Raw genomic sequence first — 26362 nt, 5'->3', positions numbered from 1 at the left:
GACAGTACAAGTTATATTTATTGGGAGACAGAAAGGTGGTGGTCCCCAGAAATGCCAGGCTTCGGGGGGGGGCAGCTATTTGCTCCCAATGTCCAGTCTTCCTGCAGAGCTCATTCGTGGGACTTGAGGGCCACCGCCTCACCAGGGACAGGCCCAAGCCTTGGGGAGGCAGGGCCTAACAGCAGGCCCCAGGTGGACATACCCGGGCCATTTTTCCTTCCGGGAGCCGTGCTCTTTGGCACTAAGACACTGGAAGGGCCCCCTGCTCCCCATGGTCCATATTCCAGAGACGGTAAAACTCGGCAAAGTCTACATAGGGCTCAACCCGACCGTCCTCATCGGGCTGCAGGGAGTGGGAGGGGCGGGTGCGGAAGAGACCCCCATCAGAACTGGAGCTGCTGCTCTGGGTGTGAGTGTTGGTGGACTGGAGGGTCATGGTCGGGCTTTGGCTGCAAAGACAACAGGACAAGAGATGAACCCATTTTCCCAATGCGGGCCTTCTGCAGCACGCAGAACCCAAGCCTCCCCAGCTGCGATGAAATGGCCTAATGCTTTCCCAGGGTCCTCCCTAAAGGAATTCCAAGCATTTGTAACCTCACAGAGGAAGGGAAGTGGGAGGAGGGGACCAAAATGGCAGAACTGATGGACTTTTCCTAGAGAAGTCAGGTTTCCTCACCCATCTAAATGCTCTTCCCACCACATTCTACCTTCTTTGATGGCAGACAATCCCAGGACCACCCCAGAGACTACCCAGTCAGAGGGGATTGGGGGGGAAGGGAGTGCAAATGCCCTGGGGACTGTCCCTCTACACACAGAGCCCAGGACGGTCTGGGGACACTATTCTTAGGAGGCCCCCCCCACACGTGGAGGAAGACAAGGCAAGAGCCCTAGGGACACACAAGAAAAAGAGGAGGGAAACCTGGCCACTCCCCGCCCAGATGTCCTTTTCAATGGCGGCATCCCACTGTGAGCTAGTTGGCAGAGGCCACCATCCCAGAGTGGGCTGGGGGCCGCATCTCTCTTATTCAGTAAGGGACTGGAATGTGGAAAGCAGACTGGGTAGCCAGCCTGGCCTGAGCATCTGAATATACATTCCATGCTGGGCAGGAGGCTGGACTGAAAGAAACCTGTTGGACAGGTCTGCCGCTGTGAGGGGCCCCTTCCTCATGCCCCGATCCCTGCCCCATCCCCTAGACTTGCTCAGCGACTGTTTATCTAAGCTCAGAGCTGTCACTGCCAAGTCAGAGGCCCCAGATTCCACAGCAGCAGATCAGCCAGCAGGCCAGCCAGCAGGCCCCAAATCAAGCCCAGACCGCTGCCTACACGCCTGGTCCCTTTATCATGGGACCACAGGCAGAAAATACTCAGGGAAAACTAGGAGAAACCACTGCCTAAGGCCGTGCTGTGTGTCTCAAGCTAGGCCAAGCCTTCACTCCATTCCCAAACGCTTTGCCTGTGGTGGTCCAGCCCTGGGAGGAGGGAGCTGGGGCCGGAGCAGCGGCCAGGGATGGGAGAAGGCTTCCTCCGGGATTGGGACGGGCCTGGACATAGGCTAGCACGTACTTGGTTAGGGTGGGCGTCACCTCATCCAGGGTGGAAGCGCTGTGGGCACCATTGACCATCTGTCCCTGGGAGGGCATAACTAGGGACAGCGTCACGCTGGTCTTGCTTGTGCTCTGGGCGCTGGAGTAAGGCACCGAGACGGGACACACGCGTCCTCCTAGAACAAAGACGCCCAAAGCCTGAGCCCGGGTCTCCGGCAGGGCTCCCTCTGCCCAGCCCTCTCCTCTGTCTGTCAGCAGTCTCACCCGCACTCCCCCACTCTCAGGCCCCAGGGTCAGGGCCCTTGTGGCCTGAGAGGTGACCACCCAGGGGATGCTGATGGGGAAGCGCACCCCTGCCACTGTACCCCATCTACATCTGACTCACTCTGATGGTCCCCACAGCCACCGAGATGGCTGGTGCCGGCTCCCAGCAGCCAAGAGCCCCACGTGCCCCCAGTCCTGGCTCTGAGGACCTCCAGCATCAGGAGCCCCCTGATCCCCGCAGCCTCACCCAGCGCTCCCAGGGTGCTTCACACCCACCACTGTGTCGGACCCACCAAGAGCACGAGGCATGGAGGAGAGAAGCCTAGAGCAGAGCCCCGGCTGCCCTGTGATGCTCTGGGGGCCTCAGAGCTGCTAAACAAGTCAGGACACCCCAAGAGCTGGTTTACAAGAGGCTCCTCCCTGACTCAAGTGTCTTAGGATTCTTACAGTGACCTTACAAGGTGCACACATAAGCTGACAGTGTCTCCATTTTACTGGCTGAGACGCTGAGGACCAGAGATGGCCCCCCCCACACGGCTGGCCCTGAGCTCTCCCACATGAAGGCAGATGACCGCAGGGCTGTCATAAAGACGGGCAAAATGCAAGCAATTCCCTGGCTGGCAAGGAGCTCCAAGATGGCCTCCCACCCAGAGCGAGGCACGGAACGCTCGCCCGCCTCCGAAAATGGAAACTGACCATTCCCAAGAGGGCCTGAGCCGGACGAGGAACAACGGACAGACGTGGAGCAGAGAAGATGAGCGGGTCACGCCCCCCGCACGGTGGCAGGGACGGCCCGACCACTCTGGACAAACATGGACGAGGGTCTAGAAGGTTCTACAAGGGATGGGCTGGGGGAGGCCCCACTGGGGGGCACCACAGGGAGTCGGGAGGAACTCGGACACTGACTAGCTGGGGCCCCCTCCTAAGCACCCTCAGGGAGGTAGGGAGGATCCCAGGAGGTCGGCGCCCAAAGGCCCACATAAATGCACACCAGTGACCCCATCTGTGAAATGGGCTGAGAAGAGCTCCCCCGCCCCAGTGCAGGTGCCCATGGTGCCACTAACCCCACCCGAGTTTCAAAGCCTCAGGTCTAGAGCCAGAGAAGTAACACGAACCTCTTGAGATGCTACCGGCCTGTAATAATCTGTCAAAAAGTCAACGGATGGGTTCCCAAAACAAGATCAACACCCCAGCTTCACAGGGCAGGGGCAAGAGCTCAGACCTTGGGCTCGGGAGACCTGAGGGGGCCAGGCCTGGAGCCGAGGAAGAGCACCGGGGAAGCCTGAACATGGACAGGGAGGGAATCCTGCATCTCCATCGGACATGGGCCTCTGCTGGGCACCACCGGCAGGCGTACCTTGGGCTGGGGTCAGGGCAGGCTGGCTCATCTCGCCCAGCGAGTACCCAAAGTTCCTCACCAGCAGGGTCATGTCCTCGTGCCGGGGGCAGAACGCCGAACGTTCCCCACCGCTGGCAAAGGTGTCCCCGTGGATACGTTTCACCCGGTCCACCACGGCCTGGGCCACCGCATCCAGGGAGGTCTGCTTGGCAAACTCCGTGTCAATCATCGCCGCAATCTCCTAGAAAGAAGCATGAGGAGACCCAGGCGAAAGCGAAGCAAAGAGCAGCTGTCACCTCCAATCGAGGAGAAGAGCCCCCAAGTCAAAGCTGGCTGGCTGGGGGAGGGGGTCACCCCCAGCTCTGCTGAATACCCTAAATGGTATTCACAGCTAGGTAGCCCAGGCCCTGGAGTCAGGAGGACCCAAGTTCAAATCTGACCTCAGACACTTACTAGCTGTGTGACCCCAGGCAAGTCACTTAACCTCAGTTTTCCATTTCTGAAAAGTGGGAATAATAACATAGCACCTAACTCCAGGGTTGTTGTGAGGATTAAAGGATATTATAATTGGAAGGCACTTAGCATAGTGCGGATTCCTAGTAAGCCCTCTATAAATGTTAGCTATCACCACCACCACCACCACCTTTCTAAACAACTCCTTGTACCTGGCAGGGAGAAGCCTCAGACACAGGACGATGAAAGGAGCTCTGGGAGCACAATGGCCCAGGCGATACGGACCCTGATGGGAGGCTGGGCAGCCCCCACCCCCACCCCAGCCTCACCATAAAATGGAAACGCTTTGTTAACCACCTGCTCTTCTCACAATGAGGAGGAGCCCTGCCCTGTGCCCGGAGGCTCCTGTGACCCCAGATAAGAAGCCCAGGTTCCAGGGCCTCAGTTTCCTTATCAGTAATGGGGATCACAACACCTGCCCAGACCCAAGTAATAATCCGAGATAACAGAAACGATTCAGAGACTGAGGGTTATTATTCTGCAGGTGAGATTTTGTGTTTACCTTTCATAGCTGGGAAAAGAAGGGACGCACACACGCATGCACGCGCACACACACGTGCACACATACACACATCATCTGCTTAAAGACACATGGGACTAGGAAAAGAACCTAGCTATCCTGACCCCATGACTCCCACCCGTACAGAAGAATGATGTGATGGGGCAGGCTGGCCTCCTGGAGGGGTCCTGGCTGGCTGTCCTCCTCTCTGAATGCCCCAAGCAACTCTCCAGGTCTGCCCAGGGCCCTGGCTGCGGGGGCCGCCTGCTCCCCTTCAGGTGTCTCGGTAGGGTGGACAGTGAGTCCCTTACAAGAGCCCCCATAAAGCGGGAAGCAGGAGTAGTATTAGCCCCTTCTACAGATGAGCAATTCGAGGCCAGGAGAGGGGACGGACCGCAGCACCCCAGCCCGCCTCTCCCCGGTGTTCAGGACAAAGGGTGAGCCCCACCTGCCTGGTGTCTCTTTGATCTCTAAGTTCTTCGGGCCCAGGAAGAGCCTCTTACGTGGCACCCCTGCTTCACCCCAGAGCTGTGGGTTTCACTTCCTTGTCTCGTGTGTGTGTGTGTGTGTGTGTGTGTGTGTGTGGTGTGTGTGTGTGTGTGTGTATGACCAGCCCAGGGATGGGGGCTGGTCACAGAGAATACGGATGACCCTAGGAATGGGCCCTGCTAGGCCGCTTTTCCAAACACCACTCCCACTGTCCTCTGTGGGCCACCAGGGCACCAAGCAGCTCCGCCAGGCTGGCTTGAGGTCACTCAGCACCAGCCTGACACCGCCCCGAAGCAGCTCGGCCAGGCTCCAAGCTGGACACCCCTCACCAAGCATGGAGTCAGGGGAGGGCTCACCTGATTGGCCTGCCCTGGCCCGTGGGCCGCCTCCAGGGCTTTGTAAAGCCCCTCAGACATCAGCACCAGGAAGCCGCTGACGCCCTCCAGGGACTGCCCTCCATGGATTTCTGGCTCAGCGATGATCGGCTTCGACTTGGCAGCACTGTCGGGAGAGAGCCGGGAGAAGGTTTAATGCTTTCAGGCTGGTCGTCCCCCAAACAAGAGCAAAGGAAGGACGTGGGAGGAGGGGAGGAGGAGGCGATGGAGCTGGTGAGGGCAGCAACTCAAGCTAAAGGGTTGAGGAGGCCAGAGGCCGTCCTGGGCCTTGCAGAGCGGTCCTCGGGGGAGGGGCCCCTGCACACCCCGCTTCTACCCACGGGAGGCAGCTCATACCACTCTGGGGCAGTGCTCACTGCTGCAAGGCCTTCCTGGCCCTGGGCTCGGCCCGGCCTCCAGGGCCACACAGAACAAATCATCACTGCTGGCAGACGGCTCTGCTGCACCCTCTCCAGTCCACGTCCTCAGGGTCAGCGGCCCACATCCTCCGGCCGGTCCTTGGACGGCACGGCCTGGTGGCCCTGCCCACACGGGCCAGAGTCAGTGCCCCCAGGCTGTGTGATGCAGAGACCGGTCAGAGGCAGAGCTTCTTACCTGAGCAATTCGATGTCACTGTAGCTGTATTTGATCTTGTAATCCCCGATACGGCGGGTACTTTCCTGGCCACCAATGGTCCCCACTTGCTTGATCTTCCCTGCATCCAGACCTGCCAGGGGTGGGGGAAAAAAATCCCATCAATTCCTCGAAACCAGAAGTTCTCCAGTGTGGTCTGGGGCCTCTGAGGGGTTCCTGTGAGGTCAAAGCTATTTTCACAATAATACTAAGATGTTTTAGTTTCTAACACAGCAGATACTGATAGATATAACCCATCTAAACAAAAATATCTTTGGGGTCCTTGATAATTTTTCTTTTTTGGCTAGGCAGTGGGGTTAAGTGACTTGCCTAGGGTCATACAGCTAGTAAGTGGCAAGTGTCTCGAGGCCAAATTTGATCTCAGGTCCTCCTGACTTCAGGGTCAGTGCTCTCTATCCACTGCGCCACCTAGCTGGCCCATTCCTTGATAATTTTTAAAAGTATAACAAGGTCCTGAGACCAAAAGGTTCAGCAACTGATGCTCTAATCATTCATAAGGAAGAGCAGAAAAGGCACCCTGAGATAAAGATGTAGCAACGGGTCCCCACGGAGACTGCCATGGGGAAGGGGTAGAGCCCCAGCCTCACAGGGTCCCCAACCAGATTTGCCAGGAATGTGAATCCATTATCATCCCCAGTGCACATCCCACTTAGACCAACCCAGTGAGGAGCATCGGCACCGCCAGCCACCCAAGACCACCTCCGCGCGCTCTGCCAGGTTCTCCGCTGCCCACTGTTGGCCTGGTGCCCGGGGAGGGCAGAGGGCACGTACCCAGCTGGGACAGGCGAAAGAGCTCATCTTCATTTTCCGTGGTGTGCTCGGAGTTTAGCTGAGTCACCTGCAGCCCGTCTCCGGTGGCCTTGCAGAGCAGCGCTCGGTTTGTACCTGGGACCAAAAGAGTCGGTCAGCAGCCAGCTACGGAAGGGGAGGGGAGGATCCGAAAGGAGAATGATTAAACAGAAAGGATGGAGTGAGAAAGAGAAGAGCAGGGGAGAGAGAAGGCAGGCATCTCAATACACAGCCGCTGTCTGAAAAGACAAAACAAATCGGGCAAACACCATTCACGTCGCTCAGGAGGAGACTGTCTCCAGATCCACCCCAAGAGAGAAGACCAAATATCTAACCTTCCGCCATTTTCTTTCTTTAAATAAAAAAAAGCACATTGACATCTTTTACTTTTCTATTGGTCATGCCTTAATACGCCCATCCCCTTCTTCTAGGAATGGTCAAATGCAGAGTTCCAAGCCCGCAGCCCCCAGCTCTCCAACCAAAGGAGCCCCCTGACTTTCCCAGAGAGCGAAAGTAATTGTAACCAGCCTCTTCTGGGAAGAGCCCAGACCCCACAAGGGCCAGTTCCTCAGGAACACGCCCACAAATGACCTCAGCAGAGGCTGAGTCTGAGGCACAATGACTCCCCAGCAAATCGGCCTGACTTCTGTCCCTCAGAATTCCCAGGTTTATGTTCTCACTCCCCCCACCCCACCAGGTGGAGACTTACCAACATTGGCGATATAAAGCCTGTTGCTGAGAATGATCGCCACCACAGCCATCGCGCCACCGGAGATCTCTCTCTCCAACACCTTCAGCCGCTCCAGGATCTTCTGGTACTGAGATGGCAGCTGATGCTGAGGGACCCCCTGTAACACAGAGAGGGCCCGGACGGCTCAAGACAAACCCAATCGTCCCACCAGAGACTTCACAGGGGGCGATGAGAAGGCGGGCCTGAGGCCTGAGGTCAGCACTGCAGCACAACGTGGATTCCTGGCTGCCCTAGGTGGGACCCCTGGCTGCAGACCCAGAGCCTTTCAAGGGTCACTGAGACAGACCATGTGGGAGACAGGAAAGGATGAGGGGTCTGAATCTCAGCTCTGCTCTCCAACACTTGTGTGAACTCAAGCAAGGCCCTCTGTCTCTCTGGGCCTCAGTTTCTCCCTCTGTAAGATGACACAGCTGAGCCAGATGATCTCTAAGATCCCTTATGATGCTAAAAGCTAAACCAACCTGTCACGTTCTGTAGCCTCACCCGGCTAGGCCGGTCACCTGATGGGAAACAGCGGAGTAGTGTGGGACCAACAGGGGACCGAGGGAGAGAGAACTCCTTGATTCAGTCAGGACCCCAGGCTCATCCTCACTGGGGAGGTGGGGGAGTGGGTAGGAGAAGCTGTTACCTCTGGCAGCTGGGATTGGAGGCTTGCCTTCTCAGCTAAACCATCATCAATGGACTCCAGAAAGCTCCTTTCCACCACATCAAAAGCCTGGAGAGCAAAGGACAGGAAGGCGAGTCAAAGCAAACCCTGGTCCTGCTCCTGAAGCACTCACTAATCTAATTTCCCAAATTCTTTCCTTAGGTAACAGCATGATTAACTCTTCAGGGGTATTACAAGGATGAGGAACCCAATGAAGTCCAGGTCACTTCACTCCAGGCTTAGAAAGTCACAATCCTAAAAACAAAGAGTATGCCCATCTGGCTGGATGCTGGGGGACAACTGGGGCCGGAAAAGGGCTGTGTCAGCCCAACAACCCAGGGGCACTCACTTCCACAAGCTGGCGCTGCTCAGTGCCATGTCTTACAAAGATCAGGGGCTCAGTACATGTGTGCTGTGTGACGAAAGGTCACCCTGAATGGGGTCGTGGCCCTCCTCCAACCCCACGCCTATCCTCGTAAAGACAGCATGGCACAGGAGAGGGTGCTGCCGCCTCCACGGCCCACCGGTTGGGTGACTCTGGCCAAGCCTGGACCCCGTCTCCTCCCCGAGAAGAGGGCTATCAACACACTTGTATCTCACGGGGTGGTTGTTGTGGGGAAAGGGCTGAGAGCTCAGGGTCGGATGGCCATCCGTGAGCAGAAGGGGACCACCGGGATCTCCGGCTAAGAGCCGGGAATGCTGGGCCCGGAGAAGAGCAAGCTTGCAGGAACAAGAGCATGGCACAGCTTCACATGCCTGAAGGATGGCTTTGTGGAAGAGCGAGACACTGTTCTTTCAGGCTCTGGAGGGACAGGCAGAGCAGGGAGCTCGGGGGATGCTGAGAGAAGCATTTTTTGGCCCAGCGTGAGGAAAAACTCTTTGGAGATGAAAACTCTCCCAGAGTAGAAAGGACAGATAGATCAGGTAGTGAGCCCTCCATCAACACTGGTCTTCAAATGCGAGATAGCATCAGAGTCCACCAGTGCTCAGGAGGCTCACCTCCTCTTCTCCACTTCCTGGCTTCCTCAGGCTCAGGTGGAATCAGCCCTCTTCAGGGAAGGCTAACGCCTTCTGTGGAAATCTGCTTTGAAAGCATCTTGCAGCTTTCACCTGTCTCCCTAGTTAGCCTGGGGGCTGCCGCAGGGCAGGGGCTGTTTTTGCCTCCCTTTGTGTCTCCAGCCCTGGCTCAGGGCCTGGCGCATGCTTGCTGACTGTTGACAGACTGACCTGACCCTGCCCTAATTCACGCAAGTCTTCCCAGGTTTCCCTGAACCAATCGCCTTCATCCTTTCTCAGGGCACAGTAATATTTCATTCCATCTGTCCACGTGCAATCCTCTGTTCAACTATTCCCCAACAGATGCCCCCCACCCTGGAGCTTCCCAGAAGCACCCTCTTCCTTCTAGGAGAGAAGGGACCAAGGACCACCTTCTAGAGGATGCCTTTCCTGAAGCCCTCAGCTGCAACGGTGCTTGGAGGAAGCAGGAAAGGAGCTGCTGGACCGGGAGAGTTTGAAGAGGAGAGAGAGAGTTGGGATGGTGTGGGGGCAGTCTGTTGACGAGGCCAGGAGGGGATGAGACCAAGGGCCCATGGAGAGGGGTTTGCCTTGGCAAGAAGGGCCACCTCCGTGCCTGAGAGAGGAGGGAAGGAGCTGGTGGGGGAAGACAGCAGTGAGGGGAGAAGGGGGAACCTGCGGAGGGGGAGCACGAGGGTATAGGAAGGGTGACGACGGGCGCCCTCCAGGTCCCTTCCAACAGTGGCAGGGAGTCTGTAACAACACAGGGCCAGGGAAACCTGCGTGGCTGACGTCAGCCAAGGCCTTCTCTCCCAGCTCCGTCCCCGGGCCCCCCCTCTCCCGCAGCCATCACCTGGAGCAGCACCCGCCTCACATCGGCCTCGCTGTGGTCGGCGCTCAGCTGGCCCAGGAGCAGCTCGGCGGACAGCCTCTGGCCCACAAAGTTGGCCGCTCGGCTGCCGTCGAAACCGTTGAAGACCCCATAGAGGAAGCAGTTGTTCTCACTCCTGTCGGAAAGGAAGGAGAGGTTTAGGCCGGTGTGCCCACCTGGCACGGGGGAGGGGAATCGGCGCAGGGGCTGGGAGAGACTAGCCAGGGAGGAGCTCTCCAGCTCCACGGCGTCGGCCATCACCTGGCGCGTGGAGGAGAGAACTGGGTTTAGAACCAGAAGACCCGGGACTGCAGCTGGGCTCACCTACTCATAGCAATGCAATCTTGGTCAATTCCTTTCCCCTCTTTGAGCCTCAGTTTCCTTCTCTGTAAAATGAGGGGATTCTATTTGATGCCCGCACATCCTGTGACCCCGTGCTCCTCGGCCCTGTTCCCGCCCTCACGATCGGCCCTGACACATCCCCCTGGGTAGGTGCCTGGGGCACCTTCGTGCAATGAAACACGCTCGGTAGGGGGCAGCTATGCCAGGCTACATCCCCGAGCCCACAGGCAGTGACTCACCACACCAGGGTCCTGTGGGTGCCCCATGTCGGTAAGTCACTGGGCTGACTCCTACACTCACAGGTAACTCTGAGATGGGTTCATGCTTCTGCTCGGGAGCCTCCCTCCCAGTGCAGGGCAGCAGCCCCGAGCCTCTCACCTGAACTTGAGCCAGTGATCCTCCAGCGGATGGCTCTCGGTGCCCTTGCCATCGGCAGAATAGGTACGATTCGGAGCAGAGCCAACCCCTGAGAGCTGGCACAGAGGCAGGTCATCGGTCCAACTGGGCTGCTGCTCCTAGGGAAAGACAAGAAAACTAGGAGATACGCCTCCTCTTTCTTCCATGACCCAGACTGGTCTTCCTCTTCCCAAAACAAATCCAGCAGACCGAGCACAATCCTCCCTCGACCATCCCTTCTTCCATCTCCAGAATAACGACTGTCAGACGAACAGATACCACAGAGGGACCTGACAAGCTCTTTCAATGCTATGTCTCTGCTTTTTACACACCTTACACTTTATAAACACTATAAACACGCTCACCAGGAAGGTGTCTGTGCAAATACTGGACTCTGGGCCAGGATTTTACGGCAATAGGTGTGTTAGGAAAACACAGGAATTGAAACAAAAACAAAACAAAGCACACGAAGTAAAACTTCCAACCTTCAGAAGTTTGAAAACAATTAAAAATCTCTCAGGTCAAACAATCAATAAACATTTAGGAAGGGCCTCCCTCCCATGTGCCAGGCACTGTGCCTTAGCATGCTTGGGATACAAAAAGAGGCTAAAGACAGTCCCTGCCCTTAGAGAGCTTACAATCTAAAGGGGGAGACCTCAAGCAAACAAACATGTAAGAACAAGCTCCACACAGGATAACTAGGACGGAATTAAGGGAGGGAAGGCACTGGAATTAAGAGGAGTTGGGGAAGGCTTCCTATAGGAGGTGGGATTTTAGTTGGGTCTTAAAGGAAGCCAGAGAGGTCAGTAATCAGAACAGAGGAGGAAGGGTGTTCCTGGCATGGAGGACGGCCAGAGAAAAGGCTAGGAGCCAAGAGACGGAACACCCAGGAGGCCAGGGTCATTGGAGCAAAGAGTATGTGTTGGGAGTAAAGTGTAAGAAGACTGGAAAGGTTGAGGGGGAGAGGGGAGGAGAGAGGTTACGAAAGGCTTTGAATGCCGAGCAGCATTTTGTATGCGATCCAGGAGGTGATAGGGAGCCACTGAAATTTATTTTACGTGTATGTGGAAGGGAGGTGGCAAGGTGTCATGATCAGACCTGAACTTTAGGAAAATCTGGAGGAGACACCTGAGGCAGGCAGACCCCTCCTCCCCCAGCAGCCATCACAATAATCCAAGTGTGAGGTGATGAGGGTCGGCCTAGGCTGGGGGCAGTGTCAGAGGAGGGCATAGTTGACAGATGCGGCAGAGATGAAGTCTCAGGCCTTAAAGCAACAGCTTGGACATGGGCAGTGAGAGAGTGTGAGGAATCCAGGATAACTCCTGGGGTGGATGGTGTGGGAAGATAAGAGGGAGGAAGGTGGGAAAGAGAATGAGTTTAGTTTCGGATACAGGAAGTTTAAGATATCTACTGGACATCCAAAGGCAGTTGGAGATAACAGACTGGAGATCATCAGAGAGACTGGGGCGGGAAAGGGAGATATGAGAATTAACAGCACAGTAATTAAATTAAATTAATTAAATCCTAGGGATCTAATGAGATGATCAAGTGAAATGGTCTGTCTCCAGCACGGGGCCTCATCCCTGGCCCTCGGGCTAGCTGCTTAACAAATACCAAACTGGGCAGGCAACCTGCGAAGCCCCTGAGGCCACCTGTGGCCCTCTAGGTCCTCAAGTGCGGCCCTTTGATTGAATCCAAACTTCACAGAACAAATCCTTTTATTAAGAGTGCCTCATGCGGCAGCTAGGTGGTGCAGTGAATAGGGCTCCGGCCTTGGAGTCAAGAGGACCTGAGTTCAAATCCGGACTCAGGCACTTGACACTTACTAGCTGTGTGACCCTGGGCAGTCACTTAACCCCAATTGCCTCATCAAAAAAAAAGCAAAAAAAAAAAAAAGAGTGCCTCAGGTTTCCCACCCCTGGACTAATAGCCTACACTGTCCTAGTAGGCAAGGAGACACAAGCTAAGACAGGCTTCCTGCCTTCGAGAAGCTTCTCTCTCTAGTCAGGGGGACACAACATGTATTCAAATAGGGGACATAACATAACATCTATAGATCAGAATAGAGTGAAAGAGGATGCAAGGTACACAGTGTTATGTAGGGTCATGGGAAGGAAAAATCCATCCAACTGAGAGAATCAGGGAAGTCTTCACACAAGGATAGTTAGCATTTGATCTGGGCATTAAAGGAGTAGGATTTGAAAAGCCAGAAACAGAGAGGGAAGGAGGGGAGAATCTGCACATTTTGGGCAAATGGGCATAAGTATAAAACATTTATCAGACACTTACTCTGTGCAAAACATGGGGAATACAAACAGAGAAGTCAGACTGTCTCTGCTATCAAAGAGCTCACACTCTAATGGAGGTGACACACACGCGGAAGGCACGTCCCACGGTCCTTAGGGTGCCAGGGTAAAGCAGATGGTCAGGCCTTGTCTCCAATGTCATTGCCAATGATGACATCAGATCATTTTATGGCATTGGACCATTGGCCAGGGCCAAGGACTGCGGTAAAAAGAACTCTCCTTTCTGGGTCTTCTGGAGTTGTGGCTGCAGACTGTGCAGGAAAGAGCTGCGCCCCCAGCTGCCCCTCCCCGGGGGGGGCTTCCCAGGATGGTGGCCGAGGGCTGGGCTCGTAGCATGGCTATTTCCAAGACTCATGGGCTCGGGCTCCTGGGCTGTCACCATCAGGGTCTAATGGGGGATGATGGTCAAGGTGGTAGCCTGACCCCTGCTGCCTCCTGTCTCTCCCTCACGGGGCCCTGATGCTTCGGTGAGGCTGGCTTGCCTCTCCTGTGTGTGTGTGACAGTTGATGGGAATGGCTGGCTCTTTCTCCACAGAAGTTGCTCCCCAGGTGAAGACCTGTCTGGGAGCAGGACGAATGTTCTGAGAAATTACATGTACGGCATGTCCCTGTCATGTAGCAGGGACAGAGGGCAGTGCGGTTTCCCTGAAGAACGTGGAAGAAAGCAGGGTGGAACTGAGAAAGATTATCCAGACATTCTTATTTTATTATAGCTGCCACAGGCTACAAAGTGGCTGTTGTCTTTTTCTCTCCTTTCTCAAACTTCTTAATACTTTTGGGAAAGCTTTTCTATTTTCTACACATGTGTTCACACAAACCCACCACTTCACCCCAGCCCACATGGCTACAAAATATTCTCACATCCTGACTACACACCAATGTGTGTGTGCTTCCCAATGTGTAAAGAGATGATGAATCTGTACTAATCACAGCCTTGTCACACATGGGTTTGAGATAGTGTAAATACACATAAGCTTGCTTAAAAACTAGGCATGTTTTAAGCACAGAAAACAGGCCAAGAAAGGGAACGGTTCCACAAACACTAACCAAGCACCCTCTGCCTATGAGGCCCGGCCAACAGCGACAGAGTCAGAAGCCCTGAGCTGCCGGCCCTCCAATTGAGGATGAGTCAATTTTGCCTCTTTGCTCTCCGCTTTCTCATCTGTAAAACCCAACTGCATGAGGAAAACGAGGATTTCGCATTGAAATTTGAGCTGTGATTCTCATTGTGAAGCAGCTTCCTATTTCATTGCATGACTTTGGAATGATGATTGATTTTTCAAATGTCTGCTTTAGAAGCATCTTACCTAAATACATCTCCATTAACTGCACTTTTTCAAGGAGCCCTGCTTTCCTAGCTGGGAGGGTTCTACTCCCACCAGACACGCAAATCCTGTGCCCACGTCCAGATGGGGCCCCAGTGGCCCAGAGTGTGCTCTCTGACCACAGCCACCAGGAGGCGCCAGAGGAGGCCATCACACAGTGTAATGTACGAAACAGATTCAGTGACACTTCCAGCACCTCTGTGAAACCCAAGATGCCCATAAACACCAGCCCAAAGGGTCATCTCACACTCCTAAACGGTACAGAGGCTGGGAACACGTGGCTCAAAGGGCAACCGACACCTTGAACATCAAGTGCAAAAAACACGATGTTGGTAAAAACATCCCAAATTCACAGAGACAACCGTGGGCTGGAGGAAGAAAGGTGTAAAGGTGAACCCGAGATGAAAGGCTGGCATCGGGACAGAGACAGCTCCAGGCTAGCAGCTTTACAAAAGTGCACTTTTTCCTGCTGTCCTTGTCTCCCTGAATGTCCCTTTCTCTCACTCCCGTCCCACCACCTGCTAACCATGAAGATTCCTCCAAAAATACCTAGGATACATTCAGGCTGCTTCTAGTGTGCCTGGAAGAGAGGAGTGCTCTGGCCCTGATACCTCCTCACAACCAGGACTTTGCAGAAATGTGGGTGAGGTCATCTCATCAATCCTCACACCTTTAGGGAAGACTACAGGTAAAGTCTCTCACACAGGGAAGTGGCCAGAGAGGATGCCTGGCTGCCCTCACAAGCACACTCCAGTGGGAGTAAACTCTGCTTTCTGTCTTGATCTCCCTGATAATGCACAAGGTCTTCTTCCATCCTCCGTGGAGTTGAAAACAGGCGGTCCCTGAAATCTTGGCATTTGTGTGACACTGGCCAGCTCTGAAAGTTCTTTCATGCCTGTCAACTCCTTTGGACCCGGTAACAAGCCCCATGAAGCAGAAGAGACCGTCCTCATTTCATACATGAAGAAACTGGAGGCTCAGAGAGGGTAATGCAAGACTTGCCTCACAGACAGTTAGGCCAGAAGCTGGGTATGGAAATCAGCTCTCAGTCCTGGGCCCCTAAACTACCCTGCCTCCAGCCTCCTGCCTGATCATGCCAGTTTACATAACCACGCCTTTTAAATAGTAATTTCCAACTCTGTGGAATCAAAGGATCAGGAGATTTAAGGACAGAAAGACCATCTTGTTGAACCCTACATTTTAGAGGTGAGGAAATTAAGGCCCAGAGAGGAGAAGGGCCTTGCCGAAGGTCACACAGGTTAGGAGCAGGTGGTAGGCCTTGGGCCTACTGACCCCCGTCCCTTCCTACTACACCACATCCATCCATGACTTTCCAATAGTCTTTTGGACGTCTGCGTACGCAGCAGGGCCTGGACTGGGTGGCCCAAGAGCTGGGACTGAGATCTGGCCCTGCCAATTACTAGACATGCCACCACTGGGAACAAATCATCTCTCATCCACTTCCCCCCTTCCTGTCAACACGGGCCTGCACCTGCACCTGCCTCACAGGGAGACAACGACCATGATCATCAACATCCTTCAGTGAGGCCTTCCTGCCATGAAGTTATCCGATCACAACGTGGAGAACACGCTGGGCTAAGTGACTCCAAGGAATCTCAGAGCTAGAGGAGGCCTCAGAGGTCGCCTAGCCCAATTCCTGCCTCCAAAAGAATCCGCTTTACCACAACCCTGTCAAGGAGCCACTCACGTGTGCCCATGGAGCACGAGAGTGGTCAGATTTGGCTTTAACTCTCATGATCCTAGAGAGCCCAAATCTGCCGCTGGCCTCAAGGCTGACCGAGAGGCGCAGTGGAAAAGCACCACTGGTAGAGTTGTGAACTGATCCAACCATTCTGGGGAGCAAGCTGGAGCTATGCTCAAAGGGCTATAAAATTGTGCATACTCTTTGACCCAGCAATACCACTTCTACGTCTGTATCCCAAAGAGATCAAAGGAAAAGGAAAAGGATCTATCTGTACAAAAATATCTACAGCAGCTCCTTTCATGGTGGCAAAGAATTGGAAATCAAGGGGACGCCCATCAATTGGGGAATGGCTGACCAAGCTATAGCACACGATTGTGATGGAATACTGTTGTGCCAAAAGAAATGATGAGGAGGAGAGTTTCAGAAAAACCTGGGAAGATGTACACAGACTGATGCAAAGTGAAGTGAGCAGAACTAGGAGCTCACTAAGCAACAACAGCCGTACCGTATGGTGATCAGCTGTGAATGACAGCTCTTCTCAGCGTTACACTGATCCGAGACAATCCCAAAGGACTCATGGTGGAAAACGCTTTCCACCTCCACAGAAAGAACTGATGGAGTCTGAAAACAAAGTGAAGCCGACTCTTTTTTATTTTTCTTGTTTTGTTTCTTTTTCTTTTGGTCTATATTTTCTTTCACAACATGACTAATATGGAAATGTTCTGCAAGACTGCACATGTATAACCTGTATCTAATTGCTTGCCTTTTCAATGAGTGGGGAGTGAAGGGAAGAAGGGAAGGAATTTGGAACTCAAATTTTTAAAAAATGAATGTTTAAAAAATTGTTTTTACATGTAAGTGGGAAAAAATAAAATGTTAAAGCCAATACACTTTCTACTAAAAAAAAAAAGGCATAGTGGAAAGAGCACTAAATATGGAGTCTGAGGCCCAAGGCCCAAATCCCAGTTCCACCTCTTACCACCTTTGTGACCTTGGGCAAGCCTCAGCCACCTACCAGGGACCGATCTTCCTTGTCTGTAGGACTTTTTCCAACCTTCAGCCTATGATTCTGCGAGGCAGCTGATGGATTCTTTCTAGCCATGGGAACTTCTCAAGATCAGATAGAAGCTGCAATCTATCTCAGTGGAGGAAGAACCTGGGATTCCCAAAATATTAAAGTATTATCAGCAGATAATAGCAGAGACTGGCTCATAAAAGGCCCAGACTCTGACAGGGGATGCCTTCCTCTAGCACCCCTCAACCCCCAACAATATCATGTCTGTTATCCTGCCCACATCGAGTTAGCAGCTGCTGCTCACCCCAAGCACTGGAGAGTTTCCTCAAAAGAGGGACAGACACACACAGTCACACCCCGAGAGTTCCGCCATAAAGGACCACAGATGTAGGGCTAGAAGGGCCCTTAGAGATCATCTAGCGAAACATGAAGGCCCAGAGAAAGTGATTTGGCTAAGGCCATTTATGTCAACCACAGCCCTGCTAGGTGACCATAAGAACGTCACTTCAATGGAACAATTGAACATTTATTTGGTTTCTGCTTTTTCCTCATACATTCTTAATGGCTGAGTGCATAGAGACAGAGCAAAAGCGTGCTGCCTGGGTTCAAATCCCACCTCTTCTAACTCTGTAACTGTGCAAGTCAACGAACCTCCTTGGGCCTATTTCCTTGTCTGCAGAACAAAAGGTTGGCCTACAAGACCAACGGTTCTCACAGTGTGGTCGGAGGCCCCTGCGGGATCCACAAGATGCTTCAGGGGGTCTATGAGGCTGGACTATTTATTTCACAATAAGACATCATTTGCCTTTTTTCATTCTCATTCTCTCATAGGTGTAGAGTGGAGTCTTCCAGAGGCTACATGATCTGAGAGTTGAAGACTGAGCCACAAACATGAATGAGCTAATATCTCCTCTGCGCAACTGTACTTTTGCCTTACAGACAGACAGGTCTACAGGTGGCTGGACTTGCTTTGCATGTATTCATCCGGCCTCAGGACCACTTGATCACAAAAGAAGATATTCTGGGTGAACATCTGGCTACAAGCACAAGTGGTGCTGAAATATCCAAAGTGTTGAAGCATTTCTGTGAATCTCCTGGCTTATCCTGGCACAGCTGTGCTGACATCCACACTAACTACGCAAAAGACCATGGAGGGTCCAAGAGCAGTACCGTAGCGCAAATGGCGGCAGTGACACCAAGTGGGCCAGACCTCGCATTCCCAGGAGAAAGCAAGCCAGTTCCACCTAGGAATATCCCTGATGGAGCATTATTGCTCCATCATCATATAAACACCATTACTGATGGTGTTTATACACCATCAATCTTATCAAATCTTGATCTCTGAATGCAAATCTTTAACACAACGGAGATCAGGAGCAGGAATACCCCATGTATGCAGCACACCCCAGGGTTGGTGGCACAAGGAAAGCACTTGTGCAGCTGGGTGAGCAGAGATCACTTTTCACTGGGTCACTGTTTTTACTTGAAAGAAAGACCCACAAACTATGGTTATTCAGACTTGGGCATTTGGCAGACATTTTCTCAAAAATGAATGAAGCAAACCTGTCACTTCAAGGAAAACAAATGATAGAATTTGTTGCCAATGATAAAATTTGAGCTTTCAAGCAAAAATTGAAATTTTGGAAAATTTGAATCTGTCACCTTGAGTTTGACACCTTCCCGGTACTTAGAGGCTTCAGATGAGACGGGTGGTGAATTTAACACATCTGACCTTGGGATATCGTACAATAAAATGTGTCAGCATCTGGGAGACTGACAGCTTGGAAAGCCAATGTTGTCCAAATGACCAGTTTGTGAGGTTACGAGCTCATTCATGAGTAAAAGAGCCATTCAAAGCACAAGGTGGACCAGTGGACGTCAATGTGACACAGGCTGGAAAGTTCATTCATCGGGTTTCAGCAGCTACATTGCTACTACCAATTGCGGGGTTTTGGTGTAATCTCAAAGAATATCACAGCAATCTAAAAGAGCTCTTCAAAAACTCCTCCCTTTTCCGGCTACATCTCCATGTGAGGCTGATTTTCTTTATCTATTTCAACCAAAACAACCTATTGCAATAGACTGAATGCAGAAGCAGACAGGAGAATCCAATTGTCTTCTGTGAAGCCGGATGTTAAGGAAATAGGCAAAAAGATAAAACTATGCTATTTTTCCCACTAAATTTTTTTGTTTTGGAAAAGTTATTTTTCATTAAAACTCTATGTCAATATGTAGTAAATCTATTATTAAATGAACTAATAACTATTTTAAAATGTTATCAGTTTAAATCTCTAATATGATAAATATCAACAGATATAATCCACACAAGCAAAAACTCTGGGGAGTCATCAATAATTTTTAAGAGTACAAAGAGATCCTGAGAGAAAAAAGGTTGGAAACCAATGAACTCGTTGGCACTTAAGGTCCCTTCTAGCTAAAGAACTAGGCTCTTATAAAACATTGGCATCTGCCCCCTCATCCTTGCTGCTTGTTTTTTAAAAATTTTAGCAAGCACCCTGACATGAAGAGAGATCCTCATCTGACAAATGCTGCCCTTCAGAAACTCAGTTTCTACTTTATGCCAGGTTTGATTCAGTGGGGTGGCGTTTCCATTAACATTTTCTCCCTCTGAACCCTTCTGCACAAAGCTTCATTTTTTTCTCTCACTACAGAGCTCTGATCTCTGATCTCCCTGATCTCCCTCTACCAAAGCAGATCCTGCAACTCAAGGGTCTGAGAGATTCAGTGGCTTGCCCACGACCATGTGTCAGAGAGCAAACCTGAAGCCGGGACATCCAGGCTCTGAGGCTGACTATATAAATACACTGTTTCTTAAAATGTGCTGGGCTCTATTGTTCTCAGTGACTAGCAAGACAGGTCGAACCTCACAAGTTAGAACAAGCAAGCCCCCCCCCAAAAAAAAGAGAGAGAGAGACAGCAGTGGATAGAGCACTGAACCTGGAATCAGGAAGACCTGAATTCAAATGCAGCCTCAGACACATGATGCTCACTAGCTGTGACCCTGCCTCACACACAAAAAAAATAAAAATAAAAAAAAGGAAGAAAAAAGGCAGCATGACACCATGGAAAAGAGTGGGTAGACCTGAATTCCAATCCTACTTTTGATGTTCATCATTTAGGTGACATTTGGCAGGTCACGTTCCCTTTCCAGACCTCAGCTACCTTTTTTGGAGAATTAAGGGGGTTAAACTAGATGGTCTCTAAATTAGCCTTTTCCAGACCCAGGTCTAGGATTCCCTCCATCCTCATCAGGGGACTGTGAAAAGAACGTTGAGTTTGGTGTGCGAAGGCCTCTGGGCAGGTCACTTAAGACCTCCCTGGCCTCAGTCTCCTCTTCTGTAAAAGATGGGGGTGGGACTTGGAGTGTAAAGCACACAGCCCACGCGCACCTGCACACACTCCAGAGTGGGCCCTGAACCAGACTACAATATAACTAGGGAAACGTTTAACAAAATAAAAACAGGACACAATGTAGATAATGTTAATTTGTGGTTTTCTAAGTCGAGCTGGGGATCCCTTTCTATTTGATTTTGACGCCACTGGATGTCCATCTCTGGAGCTAAGATCCCAAGTGTCAGAGGCTGTGCTAAGCTCAGAAGGATGCCAAGACCGTAGGAAGCAGGTCCCGCCCTCGAAGAGCTTCCACTCCATCTCCTCCTGTCCCTCTTCCCCAACCTCCTGGCTCTGCCTCCTCTAACACAGCAACGAGCACGTGGGCTTCCGCTAACCACTACAGCACAAGGCGCATGCGCCGCCGGGCGTGAGAGGGAAGGGGGAACCTACGCACCACTTGTCGTCCTTCCCATCCCCGCCACCGGGAGACGCACGCAGCCCGGAGTCCAGCCCCGCGAGACCAGAACGCCATCAGCGCGCGAGGCCCGCCCCTCCCACAGCTGAGCAGTGCGCCTGCGTGCGAGAGTTCCTACTCCCGGCCCCTCGCGAGGGGGCGCGCGAGACTGCTCCAGAGTGGCGCGAGGTAAGCCGGCGGCACCAGCGCGCACGCGCCAGGTGAGGGGGAGGGGCGCTGTCCGTAGGCAGGGGGAGGGGCCGCGGCGACGGGGATGGGATGAGAAGGGGAGGTGGGGGTAGCCTGGTCAGGCCGGGTTAAAGAGCGTCCTCCCTCCCTTGGCTGAAGCGAAACGGCTTCTCCCTCCCCCCTGGCCCAGCCCATCCCGGCCCCCAGCCCCGAGGCCGGACGGCGCCGGCCCGCGGGTGGCTTCCTCACACTCTGCAGCAGGCTCCTCCTCTGCGCCGCCATCTTGGAGGGAACCAACCCCACCCCCCCCTCCACCACCACTGAAGCCGAGCCGGCGGGCCTAGTGAGTGGCTAGAGCGGCCTCCCACGTTGGAAGTGCGCATGCGTGCATGTAGGAGACGGGACCGAAATGGGAGGGGGGGGGTTGGGACTGGAAGAAACGACGGTAGGCTCCCGCTATGGCGCATGCGCGCGGCGCCCCCTGGCGTCCCTCCGGGGATTGGCTCAGCGTGGTCCCTGCCCGTCTCGGTTTGGTGCTCGCACAAGCTCTCTTAGGCATACAGAGGAAGTGCTGTATCCCCCATTTTACAGATGAGGATGTCGAGGCTCAGAGGGTCACAGCCACTGTAGGAGCAGGATTTGAACTCGGGGCTTCCTGCCTCCAGCCCTGTTGATTGCCCTCTGTTTTTGCCCGGTGATAACTGTCTACACCTTCCGACCCTGGACGCCCCCTCCCCGGTGCAGGGATCATTTCCTTGTGTATCGTGGCCCTCTTTCCTCATAAGATGATGATTAGGTGGGTACAGTGTGCCAAGCACTTTCAGGTTTGCAGACTGCTTTACCGATGTCCTCTGTGACACCTGTGACCAGGCAGGGGTTGTTCTGTTTGTCCCCAGGAGGCAGAGTCACAAAGCTAGTAAGTATCCGAGGGAAGGGGGCCAGCGTTTATCGAGCACCGTGCACGCTGGGCACTGTGTCTCCTTGGATCCTCTCGCCAGCGCGGTGAGGGAGGTGCTTTGTTATCCCCATGTCACGGGGTCACACAGCTAGTGAGCATCTGAGGCACGATTAGAACCCAGGCCCAGGTCAGAGTTGGAGCAGCCTAAAGGAATCTGTAGTAGGATTGGGCCCTCGGATAGCCAGTCCAGCCAGGGCGGAAGAGTTTAATCCAGTGCCGTCCTTTCGCAGAGGGGGAAACTGAGTCTCAGAGGAGGGAAGTGACCTGCACGAGGTGAGCCGGAGTTAACAAGTGGCGGAGCTGGGATTTCCTTCCATGTTTCTGAGTCCAGATTTGGCGTTCCTTCTCTGTCGTACTGTTCTGTGTTCTCGCCGTGGTCACCCGCCAGCGCTTGGCTTCCATCTCCAGCCTGTCCCACGTTGGCTGAGCGCCTGACTGTGGACGCAGCAGATGTCTGGGAAATGGTCTCGCTTCCTCCATCGGGGCTGGAACGTTGTTTTCCTTGTAAGTAAAAGTCAGAGCTGGGGTGAGCTTCCCAAGACACTGGAGGGCCAGGAGGCCTGGCTCTCACTGGGGGGCTGGAGGAGCTTGCCTGCTTCTGCTCATTCTCATTTGTTTTAAGTACGGTTTCTAATGGGTTTGCATCCAGCAGACACTGTAGAAGATGAGCGTTGAGAGGCTTGGATTAGGAGATCCCGGCTCTGACGTTTCTCGGATCTGACCCCTTCCTTCCCCTCTGAGCAGGGGCAGAACCTGCGCTGTCCCAGGCCTGCCTTCTCTGCCTTCTCTGTCCGCTGCCAGGTGGTTCCCTTTCCTCTTGGGCTCTCTTCAGGACCAGCTCTCTGTGCCTTCCGAGGTAGCAGCTAACTCGGTACAATAGAGAGGGCCCAAGTGACTGTAAGCATGTGGAATCCTTCCTTGGGGTTGCATCACCGAGCATCAGTGAAGCTGAAGTTAAGGAAAAATTCCTTCTGTTCAAGTTATGTTTCAACCACATGTTCTGCCTTGCCACAATGAAAGGGTTTTGCACCAGAAAGTTAAAAGGAGCAGTGTCAGGGAATAAATAGGAAGGCAGATTCTGAATTCAAGAAGCAGCTCTGAGCTTACGCCGGTCAGCATGATCTGCAACGGGATCCCTCTCTGGCAAATTTTAGTGTGAGAAAAGTGGTCAGACTGGTTAAATATTCTCCAGCAAGAAATTTTCTTTTGCAATAATCTTGAAATAATCAAGAAAAAAAAAATAGAACCATAAGCCACTTCGGACTATAAAACATGCTGGGACACATTAGAGAAAATGAGGGAAAGCTTTTTAAAGAGCCTGAGTCTGATAAACACCTGAAACTCTGTGACTTATGGAAAGAAGAATATTATGAAATGGTCATGGATGTATCAAATTGCTTGAAGACCTTTCAGCCGGCAGTTGAAGCATTAAGAAATCATGATGCAAATCTCTTAACAGGGGAAGGTATTTTTAGGGTTCTTTTTTAGTAGTTTGGAAGAACAATTCTGCTTTGAACAGTATGCTTTTAAAAGAAATGAGAAATGAACTGATTAAATGTAGGAATAAAGATTTAGTATCCCTCATTTAATGTTTAAACAATGTTAATCATTTATAACAGGTGTAAAAGGACTACTTTTTGGCTTTGGCAAACAAGAATGAAATATCTTTTTCTTTTTTTTGTACTTACTAGTATTTTATTTTTTTCCAATTACATGTAAAGATAGTCTTCAACATTCATTTCTGTCAGATTTTGAGTTCCTAATTTTTCTCCATTCCTCCTTTCTCTCCCCCCTCCCTAAGACAGCAATCAATCCAGTATAGGTTATACGTGTTCAGTTATGTCAAACATATTTCCACATTAGTCGTGTTGTGAAACAGTAATTGGAACAAAAGGAAAAAAACACAAGAAATAAAAAAACAACAAAAAAGTTTAAAAATGGTATGCTTCAATCTTCAATCAGGCTCCATAGTTCTTTCTCTGGATGTGGATAGCATTTTCTATTGTAAGACTTTTGGAGTTGTCTTAGATCCTTGCACTGCTGAGAAGAGCCTAGTCTATCAAAGTCAGTCATGGCACGATGTGGCTGTTACTGTGTACAACGTTCTCCTGCTTCTGCTCACTTCACTCAGCATCGTCCATACAAGTCTTTCCAGGTTTTTTTGAAGTCTGCCTCCTCCTCATTTCTTATAGCACAGTAGTATTCCATGACATTCATATACCACAACTTGTTCAGCCATTCCAAAAATGAACTGTCTTGACTCACAGAATCATTAGTGAAAAGATTTTTTTAAAGGGAAATGCAAAAGAGAAGAGATGAATGGTGTGGGATACTCCGATGTGAAATCAGAAACAGCTCTAAAATCTGTATTGCAGAGGCAGTATCAGTTTTGATGGCAAAACCAAAATTGAGCCAAGCAGACAAAATGTTTTCATCATTAAAGGAAATGAGCTTGTATGAATAAAGCAACATATACCATAACACCCAGCTCAAAGTTGCTTTTGGGCGCACATTTGAAAATTTGACCAATGTCAACACCAGATGAACGAATTTTTTTGTCTTTTTTTCCTGTGGAATTTTTGTCACAAAACAAAGATTAAGACTACCTGCATATTTTAAATTTTCATTTTAAGAATAACTTTTGAATATTAAATATTTGTAGTATCATTTAATCTTTAAGTTATCTTTATTTGGCATTATTTTGCATAATGTTCCCTTTTTAAATGTTTTCTATCATCAGATATCTACAGTGTTGTCATAACATATTGGTTTATAATAATAATGTCATGCATTTATTATCTTTTTTTTACAGAAAACTTCCAAAACTTTTAGTATAACTATCATAGAAAATGATTCACTTTTTATTGTTGCAGTCACTCATTATTATTTAAAAATAAGCAAATAAAGTGTTATAAAAATAGAGAATAACTTGTGGTTTGGGGAGTTCCCTAGAATTCCTGGGAAGTCTAATTTTTCATCCTTGCATCTCAAAGATTAATATGTTAGGAATTTGTAAACGCTAGTGTGGAGTCAAAGAACCTAGGTTCAGATCTCAATAATTATGGGCAGATCCCTTCTCTCTGGACCTGAGTTTCCTCATCTGTAAAAGGTCAGGGCTAGGCTAGATGACTTCTGAGATCTGTATCCTTTGAGTTAATTTGATAGAATACTCTGCCAGTGGAAAAGGCCTGAGGCCTTCCTTCAACTACCAGATCACATGGACATTTTCTCTTGTATAAATAAAGCATTTTTGTGTTTTTTATCTTCTGGAGATAATGGCTTTGGGGTCTAACCCCAAGGAGAGGCCCCAGGCCAGGAAAGTGGGAGTGGTGCAGTGGATCTAGCCTGGGAGGTTTTGAGACAGAGGGGGCCCTCAGATCATATTATGCAGGTGTCTCCCCACTCTTCTGGGGCCTAGGACTGACCCCTATCCCTAAGATCTTGTGGGCTCTGTAGACCAAACCACCTGGATGGTTGAGAGCAATTATCCAATCTAATCAGCATAGCCCAGGGACAGGTCCCTGGGCATCTTGGAGGGTCCTGAGCCTGCTCTTGTTTGAGACAGTTCTCTCCATTTAGAAAAGAGCCTGGGGCCATCTCCCCAGAGCCTTGCTGCCTTCCCTTCTTCATCCCAACTATCCCATAGGACTCTACTCCAGCTTACTCACCATGTTCTAGTTTGTATTATTATTATTATTATTTTATTATTATTATTATTATTATTATTATTATTATATTATTATTATTATTGCCTCTTGAGAGACAGCATTGTATAGTGGCAGTCCCCGGTCAGTCTTCTCTCTCTCTCTCTCTCTCTCTTTTTAAGGCAATTGGGATTAAGTGACTTGCCCAGGGTCACCCAGGACACCTAGTAAGTGTCAAGTGTTTGGTCTGAGGCCGGATTTGAACTCAGGTCCTCCTGACTTCAGGGCCCGTGCTCTATCCACTGCGCCACCTAGCTGCCCTGTCAGTCTTCTCTTGAAGGTACTTTGTATGTACCACATAGGCCTTTCATTTTGTATTTTTTTATGTTGTATCCCTGTAGAATGGAAGATGAGGGCATGGGGTTAACTTCCAGTTTTTTCTCGGTATTCCCAGCACCCAGCACACTGTCTGGCACACAAGAGGAGCTTAATAAATGTTCAACCGGATGTAATTGAATCTCTGCTTTTGCTGGACCCTCCTCTCCCTGTCCGTGCCCTCAGCTGTCTTTCTCATTCATTCTGGGTTTCGGGCGTCACCTTTATGCAGGTGACTGCATCGGAACTGGGTTCCAAACACAGCACTGTCACTTATTAGCTCGATGACTTTGGAAAAATCACTGTATCCCTATAGGTCTCAGTCTTCTTTAGGGTAGAATGAGAGGATTAGAGGCGATGATTCCTAAAGCCCCTTCAAATTTGATATTATAAATCCTGAGATTCTCTCATCTCTGCCTACAGCCCACCTCTTTTCAGAGCCCTAACCCCCATCTCCACAGGATATTTCAACTTGGATGTCTCCCCTGCACCTCAGATATGTCCCAGACTGAATTCAGGATCTGTCCTCTCAATCTGAGACTCTATCTAACT

General features: G+C 51.2%; 1 protein-coding gene and 1 long non-coding RNA gene across 6 annotated transcripts; one reads left to right on the top strand and one right to left on the bottom strand.

Annotated features, from left to right (window-relative positions):
* Positions 1-21158, bottom strand: TAB1 (TGF-beta activated kinase 1 (MAP3K7) binding protein 1). 2 transcript variants are annotated; one of them, XM_020982639.2, is made up of 11 exons: positions 21083-21158; positions 10468-10604; positions 9730-9883; positions 7845-7931; positions 7175-7313; positions 6448-6561; positions 5638-5749; positions 5005-5149; positions 3166-3388; positions 1564-1720; positions 1-449 (listed from the first exon to the last, which is right to left on the bottom strand). In XM_020982639.2, the coding sequence occupies exons 1-11, from the start codon at positions 21113-21115 to the stop codon at positions 242-244; spliced, it is 1509 nt and encodes a 502-aa protein (XP_020838298.1). In that variant the 5' UTR covers positions 21116-21158; the 3' UTR covers positions 1-241. The 2 variants fall into 2 exon arrangements, with proteins under 2 accessions (XP_020838298.1, XP_020838297.1); XM_020982638.2 differs by lacking the exon at positions 21083-21158 and adding an exon at positions 20645-20737.
* On the top strand, positions 20755-25053 carry LOC110205799 (uncharacterized). Of its 4 annotated transcripts, none has more exons than XR_002323699.2 (3): positions 20755-20833; positions 22022-22295; positions 22441-25053. It is a non-coding gene; the product is annotated as an uncharacterized LOC110205799 (long non-coding RNA). The 4 variants fall into 4 exon arrangements; XR_002323697.2 differs by lacking the exon at positions 20755-20833 and adding an exon at positions 21086-21176; XR_002323696.2 differs by lacking the exon at positions 20755-20833 and adding an exon at positions 21138-21224.
* Positions 25054-26362: the final 1309 nt, after the last annotated feature.

The sequence above is a fragment of the Phascolarctos cinereus genome, unplaced genomic scaffold (genome assembly GCF_003287225.1).
Source record: "Phascolarctos cinereus isolate Bilbo 61053 unplaced genomic scaffold, phaCin_HiC Scaffold_1;HRSCAF=81, whole genome shotgun sequence".
Taxonomy (NCBI): domain Eukaryota; kingdom Metazoa; phylum Chordata; class Mammalia; order Diprotodontia; family Phascolarctidae; genus Phascolarctos; species Phascolarctos cinereus.
This window is presented reverse-complemented; position numbering and strand designations above follow the sequence as displayed.

What these genes read in the sequence shown, in the direction of transcription:
- TAB1 (XM_020982638.2), bottom strand. Translation starts at nt 20,722, where the DNA reads ATGGCGTTCTGGTCTCGCGGGGCTGGACTCCGGGCTGCGTGCGTCTCC. An exon ending in CTTTCGCCTGTCCCAGCTGG is followed by an intron (nt 5,750 to 6,447) that starts GTACGTGCCCTC and finishes CACCCCTGGCAG; the next exon opens with GTCTGGATGCAGGGAAGATC. An exon ending in AGTGACATCGAATTGCTCAG is followed by an intron (nt 5,150 to 5,637) that starts GTAAGAAGCTCT and finishes CTCTCCCGACAG; the next exon opens with TGCTGCCAAGTCGAAGCCGA.